This window comes from Mytilus edulis, chromosome 7, assembly GCF_963676685.1.
Source record: "Mytilus edulis chromosome 7, xbMytEdul2.2, whole genome shotgun sequence".
Classification (NCBI taxonomy): Eukaryota; Metazoa; Mollusca; class Bivalvia; order Mytilida; family Mytilidae; genus Mytilus; species Mytilus edulis.
Genome location: NC_092350.1, coordinates 71,438,530 through 71,457,677, shown reverse-complemented (window position 1 = coordinate 71,457,677; position 19,148 = coordinate 71,438,530). Strand labels below are relative to the sequence as shown.

At 31.1% G+C, this 19,148-nt stretch overlaps 2 protein-coding genes across 4 annotated transcripts; both read left to right on the top strand.

Moving 5' to 3' along the window:
- Positions 1-3,087: 3,087 nt before the first annotated feature.
- On the top strand, positions 3,088-6,952 carry LOC139482126 (toll-like receptor 4). 3 transcript variants are annotated; one of them, XM_071265810.1, is made up of 3 exons: positions 3,088-3,236; positions 3,680-3,740; positions 4,973-6,952. In XM_071265810.1, exon 3 carries the CDS (start codon positions 5,365-5,367, stop codon positions 6,832-6,834), a length of 1,470 nt encoding a protein of 489 aa, XP_071121911.1. In that variant the 5' UTR covers positions 3,088-3,236; positions 3,680-3,740; positions 4,973-5,364; the 3' UTR covers positions 6,835-6,952. The 3 variants fall into 3 exon arrangements, with proteins under 3 accessions (XP_071121911.1, XP_071121910.1, XP_071121909.1); XM_071265809.1 differs by having other exon boundaries at positions 3,680-3,756; XM_071265808.1 differs by lacking the exon at positions 3,680-3,740.
- Positions 6,953-12,656: 5,704 nt separating this feature from the next.
- LOC139482125 (toll-like receptor 4) lies at positions 12,657-18,918 on the top strand. The gene is made up of 2 exons (XM_071265807.1): positions 12,657-12,763; positions 14,318-18,918. Exons 1-2 carry the CDS (start codon positions 12,760-12,762, stop codon positions 16,885-16,887), a joined length of 2,574 nt encoding a protein of 857 aa, XP_071121908.1. The 5' UTR covers positions 12,657-12,759; the 3' UTR covers positions 16,888-18,918.
- The last annotated feature ends 230 nt before the right edge of the window (positions 18,919-19,148 follow it).

Here is a 19,148-nt window from a genome sequence, read left to right as displayed (position 1 = left end):
CTTCCCTCTGTTTTCTGTAGACTGTGTCTGTTAAAGCTTCACAAGTAGATTTGCATTTTAAAATGATGCTCGTTTAAAGTTATTAATTTTATAAATTTTTAATTATAAAACAGAATGGGGAAAAAAATCAGTCTCTGACAAATTGAATTCGCAATTTGTTCAGTGCATTTAGTTTCTTCTAATAATCTAAGAGGATAGTTATTCCGGTAAGAAGTGTAGGAAATTAAACTGTTGTGACTTTATTAGCAGCACACACACTTGTCTCTTATAGCATGTTAACGGCCCCAAATTTCAATAATAAAAAGGCCTTATTTTAACTATGCTAACCTTTCTGTGTATATCCCTGAGAAATGAGGATCTTTTCGATTAAAACTTGTATGCAAATATTCTAAACTGTTTATCGGCTGGTAAAAAACACAGTAATTTGCAATTTAATCTATCAAAATGATAGAGTTTTCTCACATGCAAATTAAAAAATAAAATGATTCTGATAGATTTTTTACATGAAATTATTCAGCCACTTTTCTATTTTGACCAACCTATCATGGACAACCCGGTGAGCAAAGGACATGCAACTGTTCGGTCAAGCTTTATGACACAAGGTTAAACTAAACATATCTGAATTAAGCAGAAAAAAAGTGGGTGTAGATGAGGGTCTTTATTTGTAAATTCTTGAAAAATTTCCCTTATATTGTTTTGAATTTTGAAAATTAGAGATGCAATAATATCTTCCAATAACAAAAATGTCATACTTTTACATGCCTTCTGGATTTTTCTGTAAAACAATTTATATTTGTCGACTTTTATCACACGAGAAATGTGAGGTTAAAATGTCAATTTTAGAGATTTATAAATAAACCGGATGTCCGCAATTCATATGTTTAATGGAAAATTAAACCCTTCATGAAACACTTATGATACAGAAATAGTACTTGTTTATCTATTTTATCTATTTTAACTTTTACGTAATTAATTTTGAAAATTTTGTGTTTGTACCGTTCTATTAAAGTATCATTTATTAAAACATTTAGCTTAAAATGTTCTGAGCGTGAGTGAATTTGGTCGTTCTATTTTTTTTCTGTTTCTAGACGGCTGTCTCAGATTGAATATATCTTGCAAAATTACTTTTATAGAACCTGAAGATGTGCATCTGATATTTTGTGTTTTGAATATAGTTATGTTGATGGCTTTAATGCAAAAACTAGACTTAGCCATATTTGCTTGTATCAAATTATATGCAGAAATCATAGAAAACGGTTTGACAAAATGCAACGTTGTAAGTGTAATCATGCTAATTTAAATAGACCCATCCCCTCCGCCCATTTATACCCTCATGTATGTTTTTATTCCAGAGTTTCTGCTTCTAATAAATTCATATATCATCAGAATCAATGATGAGAATTGTAAAAATCTATTATACAGATATATGTTCTATAACACCATGACACCAAAACTATTAACAAAAATTTAATTATTGCTGTCAACTTCATCCTTGAATAGGTAATTAATTAAAGTCACGAAATGTATAATTTGTATTGAAAAGAGCGCCAAAACTTAAAAATTATACAAGACAGGTGATTTTCTTACGGATTTAATGTTATTTTATACAGATCATGTATAAATGACTGATCACGTTTCATTTTATATTTCTTTAGAAGAAAATATTTATCTTTAAACTGAATATAAATGAACACATTATCCTGTATTCATGCTATTAGAGATGAGGAAGTTAATGAAGGGATTATCGATATAACAAAATTTTGGGCGTATACATTTAAATATGGGAATATTGTAACATTGAACACGAATCATTACGCAATTATGAAAAAAAATCCTTGATCCCTTAATCAAATTCAAATTAGTCTATTGTAAGAAAAATAGTATCTAATCAAAAGAGCGTTATATAATATTAAGATGTTATAGCGATTGATCATTGTATGTGATAATTCTTGGCTGATTAAGTGATACTTTGAAAGGAAATCCAGCAATGCTGATCTTTTTTCAAAGCTTATGATATTCTAAAATAACAATTACAATTTTTGTGTTTCGTGTCAATTCAAGCGAACACAGATTAAATCGCATGATCGATTATAAAATTGAGAAAAATAATATACGACAAACAAAATCAACGACAAACAACGAATAACATAGATCTACTATGGCTAAGGAAATATACTTATGAGTTAAATAGATAACGAACTGTATCAGGCGCAATAAGACTCATCTTAGCGTCTATTTACAAGTCATAATCATATAAAAAGATCCTAAGCTAAACAAGTTATATGTGATAACAATGGTCTGTCTAGGTTTAAGATTATTTTCCCTTATATAGACCATACGTCGTGAAAGTATAATACATTATAACATATAACAGTTTGGCTAACCAGAGTTATTCTATTTGATACTTTCTTATTTTTCTATGTTTTGAAACAGGAAAATACAGTGTTGCCATGGTGAGAAAGTTTCTGTTGAATCATTTTTTAATATTGTCATTGTAAAATTTGTTTACAAGTATTAAAACGTCAGCAATTTTATCTCTACAACTACGATTGGAGCAAGCATAGTGACTTCTGTCTATATGACTTAAAGCATATATTGGTCTAATTGAAAAGGTATCCTAACGATAAAATATATCTAGGTCAACAAACTATTAACTAGTCATTATATAGTTCAAGTGTACATTTAGTCCTTTTTTTTAATGATTAACAACTTATTGATTCATCATTTTTGTACGCCATTGTCTGCATATTCGGAAGTGTAAGTCCTCCTATTTTGTGATTATTAATTGATTTGGTGTCTAGTCCATATTCTCACCCGGGTTTAAACATTTTACACAATGATAAACTTTGTATCGTGTGTTGGATTTCATTTCTGTTATTTGTAGCATTTTTAATCATACTTCTCTTATTTACATTTCCTTTGTATGCAACATTTTAACTCCTACAATTTTGGGTTTTTTAATTGACTTTTTATATTAATATCTACTTCCGGGTGTAGTCTCATTACAATTTCTATTGAATCGTGTGCTGCATTTTATTTCATGTTATAAATATCCCTACTCCCTTTGTAAACCCTTTCTTTGTGTATTAGATATTCTAACCCTTACAATGTTGGAATTTTCAACCAGTTTATTTTTATATGGATTTTTACTACCGAGTGCAGTCGCTTTATTCTTTCCACAGAATCGTGTGTTGAATTTAATTTCTTGTTGGTATCTTCAGTAAACCTGACAATGTGTAAGTACAATATATGCTATCTGATTAAAAAAACCTTGTATAATGTAACCTAAATTATGGTGGTAGACAACATTACAGGGAGATAACTCTGTAAAAAATAAAATGCACGTTTAAATCACATTTTATTGTAACGGAAATATTCATTCAAAACTGTCTTAATCTCGACAACTACGATGAAATTTGGCTAAGGGAAATATGTTTCTGAGACAGCAACGTTAGTGGGGGAAGACATTAGAAGTCAAATATTCTCTGCAACAATTAAAGAAGTGTCTATGTTTAAGACATGCTCTAAATGGCACGGAACAAGAAAAAGAGTGGGAATAAATTAAACTGAGAATGATAAAGATCTGTCATAACCACTATGCTGAACAGGCACACCAACTAAATTTTGTAACTAGGTTTACACTGATATCAGTAATTCTTGTCTTATCTTTAAATTACAGATTTGAGGAGTTTGATCCAATTCAACCGATGTGTATGGTGTGCTCATGTATGCTGTCCAAGGTTAGGAATTTGATGGGTACCCGCAAACATTTTTTACATTATAACATCCTGTATACGCCTGTCCCAAGTCCGTGGTTATTTGCTTGTTGCTGTGTATCAAATTTGTGCTTTGTTCATTGCTTTGTACATGACACAAGTCGAAATAATTTCAGTTTGAATTGTTTTACTTTTTTCATCTCGAAATTTGTATAGCTTCGCTAACAAGTATGGGTTTTGCTCATGATAACGTACGATGATCTATAGTTGCTTAATTTTATATCAATTGCTGACTGCCGGAAAGTTGTTCCAATAACAATCATGCTGAATCTATCTCATATCATTCCTGATATTATATTCCAATGCTGCTGAATGTTCGTTCCAGACAGTATCATGGCCAAACGATAAGCACTTGTATTGACATTAAATTTTAAGGATACAATTATTGTTTCGTGAATTTTGTGAGTATCTAATTTCCAATAGATTTAACCACTATTGTCTTTATGAAATAATTCATAGATTGCTTTTGCTCATTGTTGAATGCCGAACGGTAACCTGTAGATGTTTAAGATGTTGATAATTTTGGTGTTTTTCAGTATCTATTGAAGAGTTGTATCATTGGTAATCAGACCACCTCTTCTTTTCTATATAATCCAAAAGTATTTAGAAATCTTTGAATTGAACGTTCTTTAGCTCATATTTGATTTAACCTTTCAACTGATTTCTTTTGAGTTCCATTTATGATGTAAACGAAATTCGCTGAGTAAGGCTTGAATATTCGATGAGTAATTTTGATAAAAAAAAAAGATGAATTACAAACGCGAAATGGAAAGTAATCTTTAAAAATATTCGAGAATACATGTTCACTTCAAGCTTAGTAGGCATATTACACAAGAGGCTAACTATATTTACGAAAAACTCAATTTTGTATTTGTACAATCAACAACCCAAAAGTCTCGCTTGAATAAAGAGTAATGTAATAAATTGTAAGGCCACAAAAAGCACAAAGTTGTAAAGTATTGATAACCCAAATCCGAAAGGATATACGTACAAGCGTCATATCGCTCGATCAACATCAAAACAATATGGTTTGCATGTTTAAAAAAACTAGTTTAGCCTAAAAATTTGCAATCAATTATTTTTTCTAGCTTTTTTTCCTTCGTAACCATTGTTAACGCATATTAGTTTTATTCATTATTAACATCACATCTATCTAAGACAATTCAAAATCATAATTATGCATATCTTCTTCGTAGGTACCATCAAACGTTCTTATTTCCTGGTTGCTGCTTTTATACTTCAAGCTAGTTGTGACAACAACAGAGTTCATGAGATGAAGGAATGGACAGAATGTCAGTTCGCTAGTTCCTGTATTTGCAAAAATATTCATGAATCAGAAGAACTTCTAGCGGATTGTTCCAACAAGAATCTACTTCTTATACCTATATAACAAAACAATCTTCAAGATTTATCGCTGCAAAATAATGCAATCAGTACAATACAAGATGGAATTTTCGAAGGAAATTATTTATTGAAGTTTTTGGATCTGTCTTTCAATAGAATAAGTAAAATACGCAAAAACACATTCAAAGGACTCAGCAATTTACTTTCGTTAGATCTCAGCGCCAACAATTTGAAATATGAAAATATGTCGTTTGAAAGTTCTGCCTTTCAATTTTTGGAAAACTTGAAGATTTTGAATATGAAAAATAATTTCCACACTTCATTTTTGCCAGATTTATGGAGACTTCGGACATTAGAATCACTGTCAATAGATTATGTATCGGACAAAATTGCAGTTCTTACTCACAATTTTATACATTTGAAACACTTAAGAAGCTTAGATCTATCCGGTTCTACTGGTAATTGCACAATGAACATACTTACAGAGGCAACATTATTGTCTCTTTCTCAATTAACCCATATAAATCTGTCTAAATGCAAAATACAATATATCTACAAAGGAACTTTTGAAAGTTTGAAAAATATTTCGGAGCTTGATGTCTCTTTAAATACTTGTTTGAGGTTCGCGGGGCTTGAAAATATAACCACAGATTTACAATATACCGCAATCAAAATTCTTAAAGTAAACTACATTCATAGTACGTACGAAATGAGTACATTCCTGAAGACTTCCCACATTCGGAATTTAAGAAACACATCTCTTGCTAGATTTGAAGCCGCTGGAAACCGTATTCAAAGAGTAGAATATGGTGCGGCTAGGTACTTTCCGAAATCATTTGAAAGTGTGAATGTAAGGGACAACGCTTTTTCCTTCGGCAAATATCTCTTTGACTTAGTTAGACTACCAATAACATCTTTAGATATTTCCGAAATTTCCTTTTCACATAATGTTCTGACAAGCTACATAGAGACATGTGATTCTCAATCAGATACTTTTACAATGAATTCTGAAAATAACTGGTTGTCCAATTTACGTTCACGTTTTGATTTCCATCTCAAACAATTTGTTCATTTTGTTGCCCGACTGCCAGTACCAAGAAAACTGAGAAAAATATCATTTACGTCAAGCAAAATGAAATTTGAAATACCAAAATTCGGATTCATCACAAATGAATTAACAAATCTTAATTTTAGTGACAATATCTTGCACACATGGACAGGCCCTATAACAAATGTAAATAACATGACAGTTTTAGACTTATCGTCGAATTTCTGTTCTAATGTTTCAAAGATATTTTTCAGCGAAGATTTTATCAACTTAAGATATTTACTACTACAAAATAATCTGTTGGGACTCATTTTACCAATGGATGTCTATGGAGAAATATTTCAGAATCTTCAGAACATAGTTCACATTAATCTCTCAAAAAATAAAATATCAAATATACCAAATCTGTTATTTAAAAAGCAAGAACATCTAGAAAGATTAGACCTCAGTGAAAATATTATTGATGATATTAACTTTAAAATTTCTCATATGAGAAAGCTCATGTTTTTGAATTTAAGAAAAAATAGAATATCTATGCTAAGTAAATATGCCATCAACGGATTGGACTCAATAGCCAAAATGAACACAAATCTAACCGTCGATCTTAGTGGAAATAATCTTGTATGTAATTGTGATTCTCTGTCTTTTTGTCAAATAGATAATTGACACACCTACGTATCTTCAGATTCGTGAATTTAAGATTCGTGAATAATACGAATGTAAGACATCACAAAACGCAGTCAGTCTTCTTCGAAACCCTAGCAAAGTTTACGAAACAATACAAAAGGAATGTATGTCATATGAAGGTTTAATAATTGGAGTAACTACAGGAATTTTAATGTTTATTGTTATACTTTGTGGTGGTATCGTTTACAGATATAGATGGAAACTACGCTTTCTTTACTACATGGTCAAATCAAATGGCATGACCCCGAACCTAAATCCGTCAACAAGGATGACAGACTATATATGCATGATGCTTTCGTGTTATATGCCAACGAAGATCATACATTTGTCCACAAAACACTTCTTCACAAATTAGAGAAAAATGGTGGGGTTCAATTGTGCTTGCATAGGCGTCGAATATTACATCCGCAATTCATAACAGCCGGAAAACAATTGTCATAATGTCTTCAAATTATTTAGCTTCGTACTGGTGTATGTTCGAATATAATATGGCTAAAATGGAGAGTATATATGAACGCAATTGTGAGAACATTCTTTTCCTGGTATTTTACGAGCAAATTTCTGCTTGCGATCTTCCACTTCAAATACTGGAAATGGTTAATTGTCAATCATATATTGAGTATCCAAATGATGAGTACGGTGACGTTGTCTTTTGGGAACAGCTTATAAGGAATATCAAATCGTACTAGTGAATATGTCCTCTATTTAACGCCATGTATCGTTTATTATGTACAAGGACTCCCGGTATGCATTAGGGTTTATATTTGTGTTAGGTTAGATGTTTTATTTAGAGACAAAATGTAAATAATATTACTTCGCCTGATAAAGATAAACTATTGCTTTAGCAAATATAAATACTAGATTTCCTTTTCATGTCAGTAAACCATTTGTGTTACAATTTTGTCATACTAAATACATACATGTATATAAAACTAAATACATACCGTGCTTTAAAGAGTTTACATTTGAATAAAAGATTAACAAATATTTTGGGGTTTTTTCCCATCATTTACGTTAGTAAGTTAAGATGATCTTCATTTGTTCAAAACTACTAGGCAGATATTCGGACGAGATTTTTATTCCGTTGGTAGCCTGTTATGATACAAACTAGTTAAATCTACACCTTCTAACTTTTGACAATCAATTAGATAAGGACCTTTATTGGTATTGTTATATTGATCGTTCTCAGTAGCTGGAGATCATGTGTAAGTGCACAGTAATGCCAGGTCGGAATATGGACATTCCATCGAGGTTCAAAGATCAAATAAATAATGAAGCTGAATAGCGATCGATAATTTTGTATCAAAAGCATGTATATCCATTTTGTAGATTGTCAGTTTAGAGCGATATTTTTAGCTGACGAAAAATCAGAGAGATACGGATGAATGAATAATATGATAATCCATTTAAAACATATAAACCGCAGAATAAGAAGCCAAGAGAATATTCAAACTCATAAGTGGAAAAGAAATTTACAGAGCCTTGGCAAAAAATAGAAAAACAACTTTATTTTTGATAACGATATTCATGTATTTGTTGGGTTAAGTTAACATTGAATTAAATAATCAACGACATATAATTGTTATAGACTTGTATCACATATCCACGAAGTAAAAATCATTCCATAATCCACATCAATTTGTATCCACAAAAAAAATGAATTTAGAGTAAAAAACAACGCTACAGAAGAGACTGAAGACTGTGCGCTATACAGTCTTTATTAATTCATTTCTATTATCCGCGCACTCTGCGTGTGTGACACAAATAATGATTCAAAAGATTTGTTAAGGATGAACGGCTGAAATCGATACTTTAGATAGTATGGTGACCGATACGATGTGTCTGTATTAAGAACCAACATGTGTTCGCGGTAGTTGAAATTTATGTTCTAGAATCGAAGTTGGTCGTGCATTTGCAAAGTATCTGATATATCTTTTAATGGTAAGCACAAATTTGGCCTAATGAAATCTTATCAAGGTGATTTCTAATAATCAACAGTTGGTTTAATTTTGTGCTTTCTGGTACCTTTTGATTAATAGTGGTGTTCTCTGCAGTTAACACAAAATGTTTCGTCAAATTTTAAACACCAAACCACTGCTGACTATTTAATGTGGCGAAGGTCACAAATTCTACACAGATGTGACATTTCTGAAATTTAAAACTTGAATGTCATGTAAGTATGTTGTATAAATTGGTACAGAACAGAATGGCAAAAAAGGTATCATATAAAAAATAATTGTTGACACATGTATTATAGTCGACTGGTACGTTCCAAACTGATACACAAATATCGACTCCCTAAGGGTGACTGATGAATAGAAGTATGGTCCCCATTGATCTCCCCCCAAACAGCAGTAAAACCTTCGCCAAAGTGAGGCGTCAGATTGGCCGTGCGGGATGTACAAATGTGCAGCCACTTACTGCCAGAACGGGTACGTTCAATCCGATGCCTTTTGCAAAGAAAGTGCCTCACTCTTTTCACGTTAAGAACCCTTTCAACAACTCGTTGTGGGTCCGTTGGTAACCAGTTGCAAGGCTACATTTCTGTCTCTATCCAATATACCCTCATTTCTCGTGGCATACTATATTTCTTCGAACCTTATCTTGGACGCCTCTATAACAGAACCTACCTATTATATTTATTCTCAATTTGTTCTCGTCCTGAATATGCATAAACTTATTGCCACTGGAAGTTTAGCAACCAACAACCAATCAAATATTGGAAGAATGTTGGTATACCGGGTTATTTTGTTATCTTCGTCCAACAGTATACCAACGTTCCAATAAAAGTATAAAACCCTTTCCCGAAATGTAACCATCAATGAATGGAATTCTTTTTCTTATTTGTCTATTTTTGTTTCGGGAATCTGTTTGTAGTTATTATTCACACACCGAATCTAAGCACCTATTTCACAATGTGTAAATTGTTTGCAAATACCCAACTGTGACTTATACCTTAAATTAAACTATACAACTCCGCCCAATTTATGTGTTTTATTAAAGCAAAACTATTTGTGCATGCTACTAAAGGAATAATGATTTGACGGATTTGAAATAATTGAGAATAAATAGTAACGATAAAAAACAAAACAAAAACATAATAAAGAAATGACAAAAATTGGCAATGTGCAAAGAAATAAAGAACAAAGAAAAATCGGGTTATAAAATACATAAGGCATGAATGAGAAAAACCTATCCAGACGTTCGTGCATGTTATGATTAAGATTTCTGTACTTTAGATATCATAAATATATATAAAAATCCATTGATGTGGAAACAACAATTGATTACGAAATGACCTTACACTTCGTCCTTGAAGAGGTAATATATATTAGATTTAAATATCGATTTAACACATGTCTAAAAACCGTTTTACAAGAGACCCAAGGTTGGTGATTTAACAGATATCATTGTATCTTTTGTCATTAAATATGTTTTTATCTTCTGTAGTTATAAAAGAAATATAGTAACAAAGCACGTGGTTAACTTGTATTTCAATATGAACGACGTCTTTATCCCAGATGTAAAATAACAAATGAATAAGGCAGTTTACAACCAATTTAATGAATAGTAATAACAGGTGAGATATACAAATATATGCTTAAATGTGTAATACGGACCTGTATTCAATATATAGGTTTGATTTTCAATGATTCAAATCATACAGATTTTTTTTCTTTTTTAATCTCAAAACTCCGTTTAGGCTTTTTTTTGCTGAATTAGATTGCATGATTATTAATTACAGATCTCTAATGTTAGGTAAAAATGGGTTTATTATGGAAACAGGATGACTTTGCTGCACATCTGAGAAACCAATGACAAATTGTGACTACAAACACGTTTAAAAACATAAATGTGATTAATTAAAAAGTAAACAAAAACAAAGGAAATGGACTTAAAACCCTGCAAATGATTGAAAAGTATTAACAAAAAATTAGATCGTCAAGGTAAATTCAAAATAGAAGTCCACAAAATCTAATAAGTTCGACGCTCCACTATATTAACGAACGGCACGAATGAAAAACAATCGTCCTTTCACTTTAACAAGATATTGAATTTTTTTTGGAAATAGTGAGTTGAACCTGGATTGAAAACTATATGAACGCCGTTAAAAATTTATAAATCAATCCTCCTACCCAGAGAAAAAGAAAAAAAAAACTCAAACAATACGACTTAAACAATATGAGAACAATTGAAAAAAACCAAGGAACGTAGGTAAAATCATCTTTACATCACTGACTGGCCTTTACAAATTAAAAAGATCAATACCATACGGTACACTTTAAAAAGTTCCATCATAATAATTGTGAAAACAATTATAACAAGTAAACCAACGGCTTTGTTGTAAATTCAAAAACAATAACAACAGGAAACGTCTGTATCAGACAACAACCATACCCTATTACAGGCTCTTGACATTGGAAACGCATTTATAGAATGACTTGTTAAACCAATGAAACAAAGACCTGTTGTACTATTTTGTTGTCGGACTAATTGACCCATTCTGTACGCCTTTTCAGCTGTAATCAAAATCAATAACCATAACAACCATGTAAACAATATATAAAATGAAATGGCCCTGGTAAACTTTCTTTTTTTTATTTGAAATTCCCAGTGCATTTACATTTTTAAACCGTAAGACAGGGGTATTTAAGGGCCATTTTTTGCTCTAGAAATACAAATTTTTGAGAAATACTTTGACGGTTATATAAACATGACGTTCTCCTAATGGCCAGAATTTATAAAGCAGTTCACGTTCACACACCCTTTACCTGACTAAACCATATTTTGTACAAGTTTTATAAAATGTTACTGTCCAGCTACCAACAGCTACATTTTTCCTTTTTTTATATACATTCTGACTTCTTATCTTTTGTTCAAGCAGAAGTTAACCTGGAGAGAAATGAATATCGAGATGTGCATAGTTCACGATGCAGCCGATTGACTTCTTTTTAAATGAGTTATGCTTGTCATTGACAGTTGTTGTTTATAAATGCTTTTTTATTACTGGGTACTTGATAATGACGACGTAATTTTTCTAGATTTTGTAAAAAATTCACAACTGTCTAAACCCGAGTGATTCAATTTCGACAACTACGAATTGAGGCGGCAAATTGATTTCTATATATGTGACTTAAAATGATGGTATGCGTACCTGATAAAGCAATCGAACGACAAAATACATCTAAAGGTAAATATACTGTCTTCAATAAGATAAAGACAATTGTCTACTAACTTTGTATAGTTCATATTTGCATAGATGTGTTATGATATATCAGGAAAACATTTGGCTTTATAACTCTTTTGATCTGAGCGTCACTGATGAGTCTTATGTAGACGACACGCGCGTCTGGCGTATTAAATTATACTCCTGGAACCTTTGATGACCTTTTTTCACCTGATAAAGACAGGCTACTAGTGTTAGAGCGATTCATATTGCTATACAAAGCAGTGGTCATTTATCAATTTGCCAATAAAATAGACACAATTAAGATTGCGCTCCTAATCCATAGCAATAAAACATGTTCTGATGGTGTTACTCCATAATGAAATTTGAGATAATGACACTATTTCTATTTTTGAATAACAATTGTTCTGTTTAGAACAAGAAAAAAGATAATTAATTGTTTATTACTTCTCTGTAAATCAGATGCAGTCATCTCAAATCGTCATAACTAACGCCACTTTGATATGAGAAGACTACAATCTAAATTTATTTATAGATTATAAATAACGTTTTAAATACGCATTATTTAACAGCGTTTGTGAACTTTAAACTGGGGAAAATTTACGACCAATCATTTTATATAATATATCAAGTTAAACATCTTGTTCCGGGTTTGGTAACTTTATATTACTATAGAAGTGTGCGTGTTATTTTGTTATTCTTTGGATACTGGTATCATGTGTAAGTATTTATTTGTTTATTTTTAGAAAATCGTATCATGGGGAGAAAGACTTAACTAATTTTGTATGAAACAATTAAATCTAACTAATGCTGGTATGCAATGCTGCAACTTTATTCAGTTGAAATCAATATCAAAAACGAAATACTCACGAAGCATTCAAATACAAATAAGTACTGTCATACTCTCAGATACAGATGAGTACCTTGATACACTTAGATACAAGTGAGTACTTAAATACACTCAAATACAAGTTAGTACTTTCATACACTCAGATTCAGGTGAGAACTTTCATAATTAGTTAACTCCGTATTACAGAAGCACACAAAACAATTTGGTAAAGGTTAATACCCAAAAGACTATTTAACTGGACACAACGATAATAACGAAGCACAACGATACTCGGTTATGCAGGAGTTAGTCAAATCAAAAGTGCTCGGCCGCAAAAAAGGTACAGTGCAATACTCACAAAACACATTTAATTTTGAAATGAATGTTTGTGTCTTTTGTAGTTTAACACCTTGTCAATGACTGTCGGTTCTAAATATTATTTGTATCGTCCAAATACGAATTTAAATAATTTGGTTTTGAAATTTAAGTTGTCTTTGTATGATTGGTTCACAACTGCATAAACCCGCGCTATTAAGTTTTGACAACTGCAATTAAAGGCGGCATGTCCAAATAAAAATTATAGTTGGTTTTGACATTATAGTTGTCTTTGTTACATTGGTTCACAACTGTATAAACCAGCGCTACTAAGTTTTGACAACTGAAAAAAAATTAGAATAAAATAAACACCGCCTATTAAAGATCTAACAGCAACAGACAATGTACTAGGACATATATCAAAACACTTCCGAGATTCGAGATCGGTTCGATGCCACTACTGGTGAACATTTCCTCGCCGAGTATATGGCCTACCTAATTGTCAACACTTAATTAATCTGAAATATCATTAATGTTTTTTTTCTGTAAGTCTAGAGTTTAAAAAATGTCAAATGTTTCAAAATATTTGAATTTTCTAACACTTTCATATATTTCTATATTCGTATAAGTCACATCTTTTTGAAATTTTGATTTCTTGTGCTCTTCAACTTTGTATCCGATTTTGCTACCAATGAGTCTTATACAGACGAACCGTGCGCATGTCTCAGGTAACCAATTATAAGCCTTGCATCTTTGATGAGGTATTTTAACTAAAATGAAACATAATCTAACAACAGCAAGGTGGGAAATTATCTCATTAGCACAAATTTTATGATAATTTAGTTTATCTTGCTTTTTTTCAGTGAATTTCAGTTTTCAGTATATTACCCATCATTAAGCAATTCGCCGTTTCAGAATATAATGCATTCTGGGTAATATTTTCAAAAATGTACACCAAAACGTCGTAATTGGTTGAAAACGTCCTAACAATTCAACCAATGTCGTGACGTTATTTTCATTTTGGGGTACGAACAATGAAATGACCGATAGTCCATTAGATTCTGAAACGGCCAATTGCATTTCATTTCTAAGTCAGTCTGAAATATAATAACTACCTATTTTCTCTGCAGGGAACATGAACCTTCCTTACATCCTTGTTACGGCCTTTTTATTACTTATTAGTTGCAAACATGTAATACTCCATGAGATAAAGGAATGGAAATCATGTCACTTCGCTAGTTCTTGTCGATGCCAAAACGTCCCTCGTTCAGGAAATATTATAGCGGATTGTTCAGGAAAAGAACTACTTCGTATACCTAAGCTACCGCACAATCTTCAAAAATTGTTTCTCCAAAACAATAATATCAGTAGAATAGAAGATGGGATTTTCAAAGACAGTTCTTTACTAACGACTTTGGATTTGTCTTTAAATAGAATAAGCTATTTAAGAAAAAACTCGTTCAAAGGACTCCAAAATTTGATATCGTTGAATCTCAGCAACAATGATTTGAAATATGAAAATAAGTCGTTTGAAATTTCAGCTTTTAATTTTCTTGAAAACTTGAAGAGCTTGAATTTAAAAAGAAATGTCAACACCTCATTTGTGCCAGATTTATGGAAACTTCGGTCACTAGAATTACTGTCAATAGATTATATTGTAGACAAAATTGCAATTCTCGACGAGAAATTTTCAAATTTAAAAAAACTGACAGGTATAGATCTATCTGGTATTACAGGAAATTGCAAAATGACTATACTAACAAAGAAAACATTTGTGTTCTTGCCTCAAATAACTCATTTGAATTTATCCAAATGCAAAATACAACATATTTTCAAAGGAACGTTTGCGATATTAAGAAATATATCCAACCTTGATGTGTCTTTAAATACATGTTTGAGATTCGAAACGCTTGAGAATATAACCACTGACTTGCAATACTCGGCAATTAAAATCCTTAAAGTTAACAATATTCATAGTATTTTCGGAATGCCTACAGTACTGAATATTTCCCATATTTGGAATTTAAAAAATACGTCACTTGAAAGATTCGAGGCCGCTGGAAACCGTATTCAGAGAATAGAATTCGGTATGGTACAATATTTGCCTCCGTCCTTAACAAGTGCGGATGTAGGCGACAACATTTTTTCTTTAGGGAAATATGTGCTTGATCTTCAGTTTATGCCAATTACATCACTAGAAATTTCGGATAATTTTTCTCCTCATAATGTGTTCAACTCTTATGTAGAGGAATGTCCTCTTAGAGAGGAGAATGTTACAATTAATTTAATTAACAACTTTTTTTTTAATGAACTTCCCTTGTTTGAAATTTGGAAAAACATATCTGCATTTCCTGTGCCAGGAAAACTGAAAAAAGTTTTATTTAAGTCCAACTACATGAACTCTGAAATACCCAGCTTAGGTTTCATGGCAAATGAGTTAAACTATTTAAGTCTAAGTGATAATGTCTTGCATACATGGACAGGCCCAGTAACGAATATAAAAAGATTGACTGATTTAGACCTTTCGGCAAACTTTTGTTCAAATATTTCAAAGAATTTTTTTAATGCAGATTTCATCAATTTAAGAAGCTTACTGCTTCAAAACAATCTTTTAGGTCTCGTTCTACCAACGGATGTTGACGGAGAAATATTTCAAAATCTCAAAAACGTCGGGTACATTAACCTTTCAACAAATAAAATAGCAAATATACCATATCTTGTATTCAAAGAGCAACACAATTTAGAAAGATTAGACCTCAGTGAAAATATGATTGATGGAATCAACTTTAAAATATCTCATATGAGAAAGCTCATGTTTTTAAATGTAAGGAATAACAGAATATCAACACTGAGTCAATATGCAATGAACGAGTTGGACTCGATAGCCAAATATAATAAAAATCTCACTATTGATCTTAGTGGAAATAATCTTGTTTGCAACTGTGATTCTCTGTCTTTCGTCAAATGGATAGTAAACACACCAACGCATTTTCATCTTTTGGAGAAATACGAATGTAAAACATCAAAAAACACACTCAGTCTTTTTCGAAACCCTAGAGAAGTTTACGAAACACTGCAAAAGGAATGCATGTCATATGAAAGTTTAATAATTGGAGTATCGACAGGAATATTGATGTTTATCTTTATACTTTGTGGAGGTATGATTTATCGATACAGATGGAAACTACGCTATCTTTACTACATGGTCAAGGTCAAATGGAGGGACCCCGAACATAATTCCGACAACAAAGATGAACGACTATACATGTATGACGCTTTCGTGTCATATGCAAATGAGGATGATACATTTGTCCACCATAAACTTCTCAATAATCTAGAGAAAAACGGTAATATTCAGTTGTGCTTGCATAGGCGGAATTTTCTACCCGGAAATGACATCGCTACTAATATCACATCCGCAATTCATAACAGCCGGAAAACTATTGTAATAATGTCTCCAAGTTATTTAGCTTCGTACTGGTGTATGTTCGAATATAATATGGCTAAAATGGAGAGTATTTATGAACGCAACTGTGAGAACATCCTTTTCCTAGTATTTTACGAGCAAATGTCTGCTTGCGATCTTCCACTTAAAATAATGGAACTGGTTCATTGTCAATCATATATTGAGTATCCAAATGATGAGTACGGGGATGTTGTCTTTTGGGAACAGCTTCAAAAGGCAATCAAATCCTACTAGTAAATATGTCCTCTATTTGACGCTACTTATCGTTAATTACATACTAGGACTTCCGGCATGCATTTGGCTTATTAAGTGTGTTACATTAGATGTTTTGTCAATAACATGTCATAAGATTATAAGTTCTTCTGAAATAGATCTACTATCATTGCTTTAGCAAATATGAAGCATTTCTAGAAAGTAAACCACTTGTGTTATAAATTCGCCATACTAACCAAATATATGTATATAAAAAGTAATATACAGAGTGCTCTAAAGAACCGCGTAGAGTTTAAATTAAAATCAAAGACTAACCAAACTTTCGTTTTTTCTCCATCATTTATATTGGTTGTATATGATGATTTCATTTGTTCAAAACAATTAGGCAGATCTTAGAATAAATTTGTATATCACGTGAACTACCTGCTATGCTACATACTAGACAATTCTTAGTATAGTAACAATATACTAACAGTATGACCTGCTAACGCTGGATAACAAATTAGAAATGTACTTTTATTGGTATTGTTTTATTGCTTTTTGTATAGCAATTTATAATGTATAATCGTATATTAATGCACGGTCGAAATATGCACATACCATCCTATGCCTAGAGTGTAATGACAGTTGCCAAGCTCTCTTCACGTTAGATAAATCTTATAGAACTGATCTTTGAAAATTGGGAGAAAAAAGTATGAAAATTTTAATTATTTAAAAGAGCTATGCGTTAAATGATGATATTATGAAAGGAAAAGCGTATTTTCAAGAATTTTTCATTTTTATTTCAACATGTTTTTGTTTTGATTGTTTTGAATCGCTTATTATCTTAAATGTTTAATTTCTTTCTTGCTCCAATGATGTTTGAAATAGGTAGCAATGCAAAGATTTGTTTTTATTGCTTTATTATCGTTTTATTTTGTATAAAACGTGACATTGTAATTTTTTTTAGTATTTTCTTTCTAACAATTGGAGTATAAAACATGTTCAATATTTTTATGTTGAAAATATTATGAAAACCAACACTTATTTTTAAATACTTGTATTTTTCTTAGACAGTAGAACTTTATGATTTAATATGTGAAGAAACAAAATATTGTATTGCTGTACCAGTATCGTTAAATAGTTTTGTATCAAAGATATCCCTATTTTATAGATTTTCCGTTTGGAGCGATTTTATTTTATCAAAAAAAAGAAACACAGTGTTGTAAATTTTAATTAGTTTTTTTACCTTCAACCAGCAAAATTCGTTACACCTGACTAAAGTAAGTCAGCAGTTAAAAGTTGTTACGTTTTGCTTTAAAGATATGTTACCATTTTTGAAAACAATTGTCATCAGCTATAACTGTAGAAGGTATGAATGACCATGTATAGATGTGTTTTTGTTTTGTTTTATGATCATTTACCAAAAGCCGTTTTGTTAAACATTTACCTTATAACTATTCCTTTAGTTTAATTCAAGTATAGAATAAAAAAAAAGTAATACGATACCAATACAAAGGATCTTTTTAAGTAACAAAGGAATAATTGTAATGCGTATTTAATCCGACGAATAATGGAACAATTGTTAGTTAACATATTAATCGATAATGGGATAATCTAATATATTTTGTCTTACTTTGTCATATCATAGCAATAACAATTGTTTTCGAAAAAGATAAAATATCAAGTTTAAATTTAAAATTAGTAGGATAATAGAAATAAAAAGTGGAGGCGTCACTTTAAAAATTTTTGAGATTTTTTGCCACTTATGATAGGGTTATACAATGGAAAATATTTTTCATATAAGATATTCAGTAATGTTTGAAATGTATGCAAGTGGATTAGGAAGACACCTATACTATGCATTTCCGTTGTCTTTAAATATCCAAAGCTGTATACTTTAACTCAATACTCAAATAACCTAGAATTGTCGATATCTTTATTTAGAATAGATGGTGTTTATCATATTTTTGATATACTTTGTTTAATAGATAGTAATCCTATGCTATTTAGACTATAAGCTATTTCAAATGCCGTGCATTTTCTTATTTGGGTTCAACAAAACTAGATAACTAGATAACATAAAATGTTAAGGCATTCTGCTAGCTAAACTGTAAAAAACAATTGCCTTTGAAAAAAAAATGAAGTTTTCCACATTTCCTAATGTTAGACATGCTAAAAAACATTTTGAACAAAATCATATTATATATATATCCGTAATATTATCTTTATATCATGTGTGCTCATGTTACATAAAAATATAACATACATCTGTGTTTTTGTTTGATTTTCATATTTATTCA

Coding starts and splice junctions, on each gene's coding strand:
- LOC139482126 (XM_071265808.1), top strand. CDS start 5,365: ATGTCGTTTGAAAGTTCTGCCTTTCAATTTTTGGAAAACTTGAAGATT.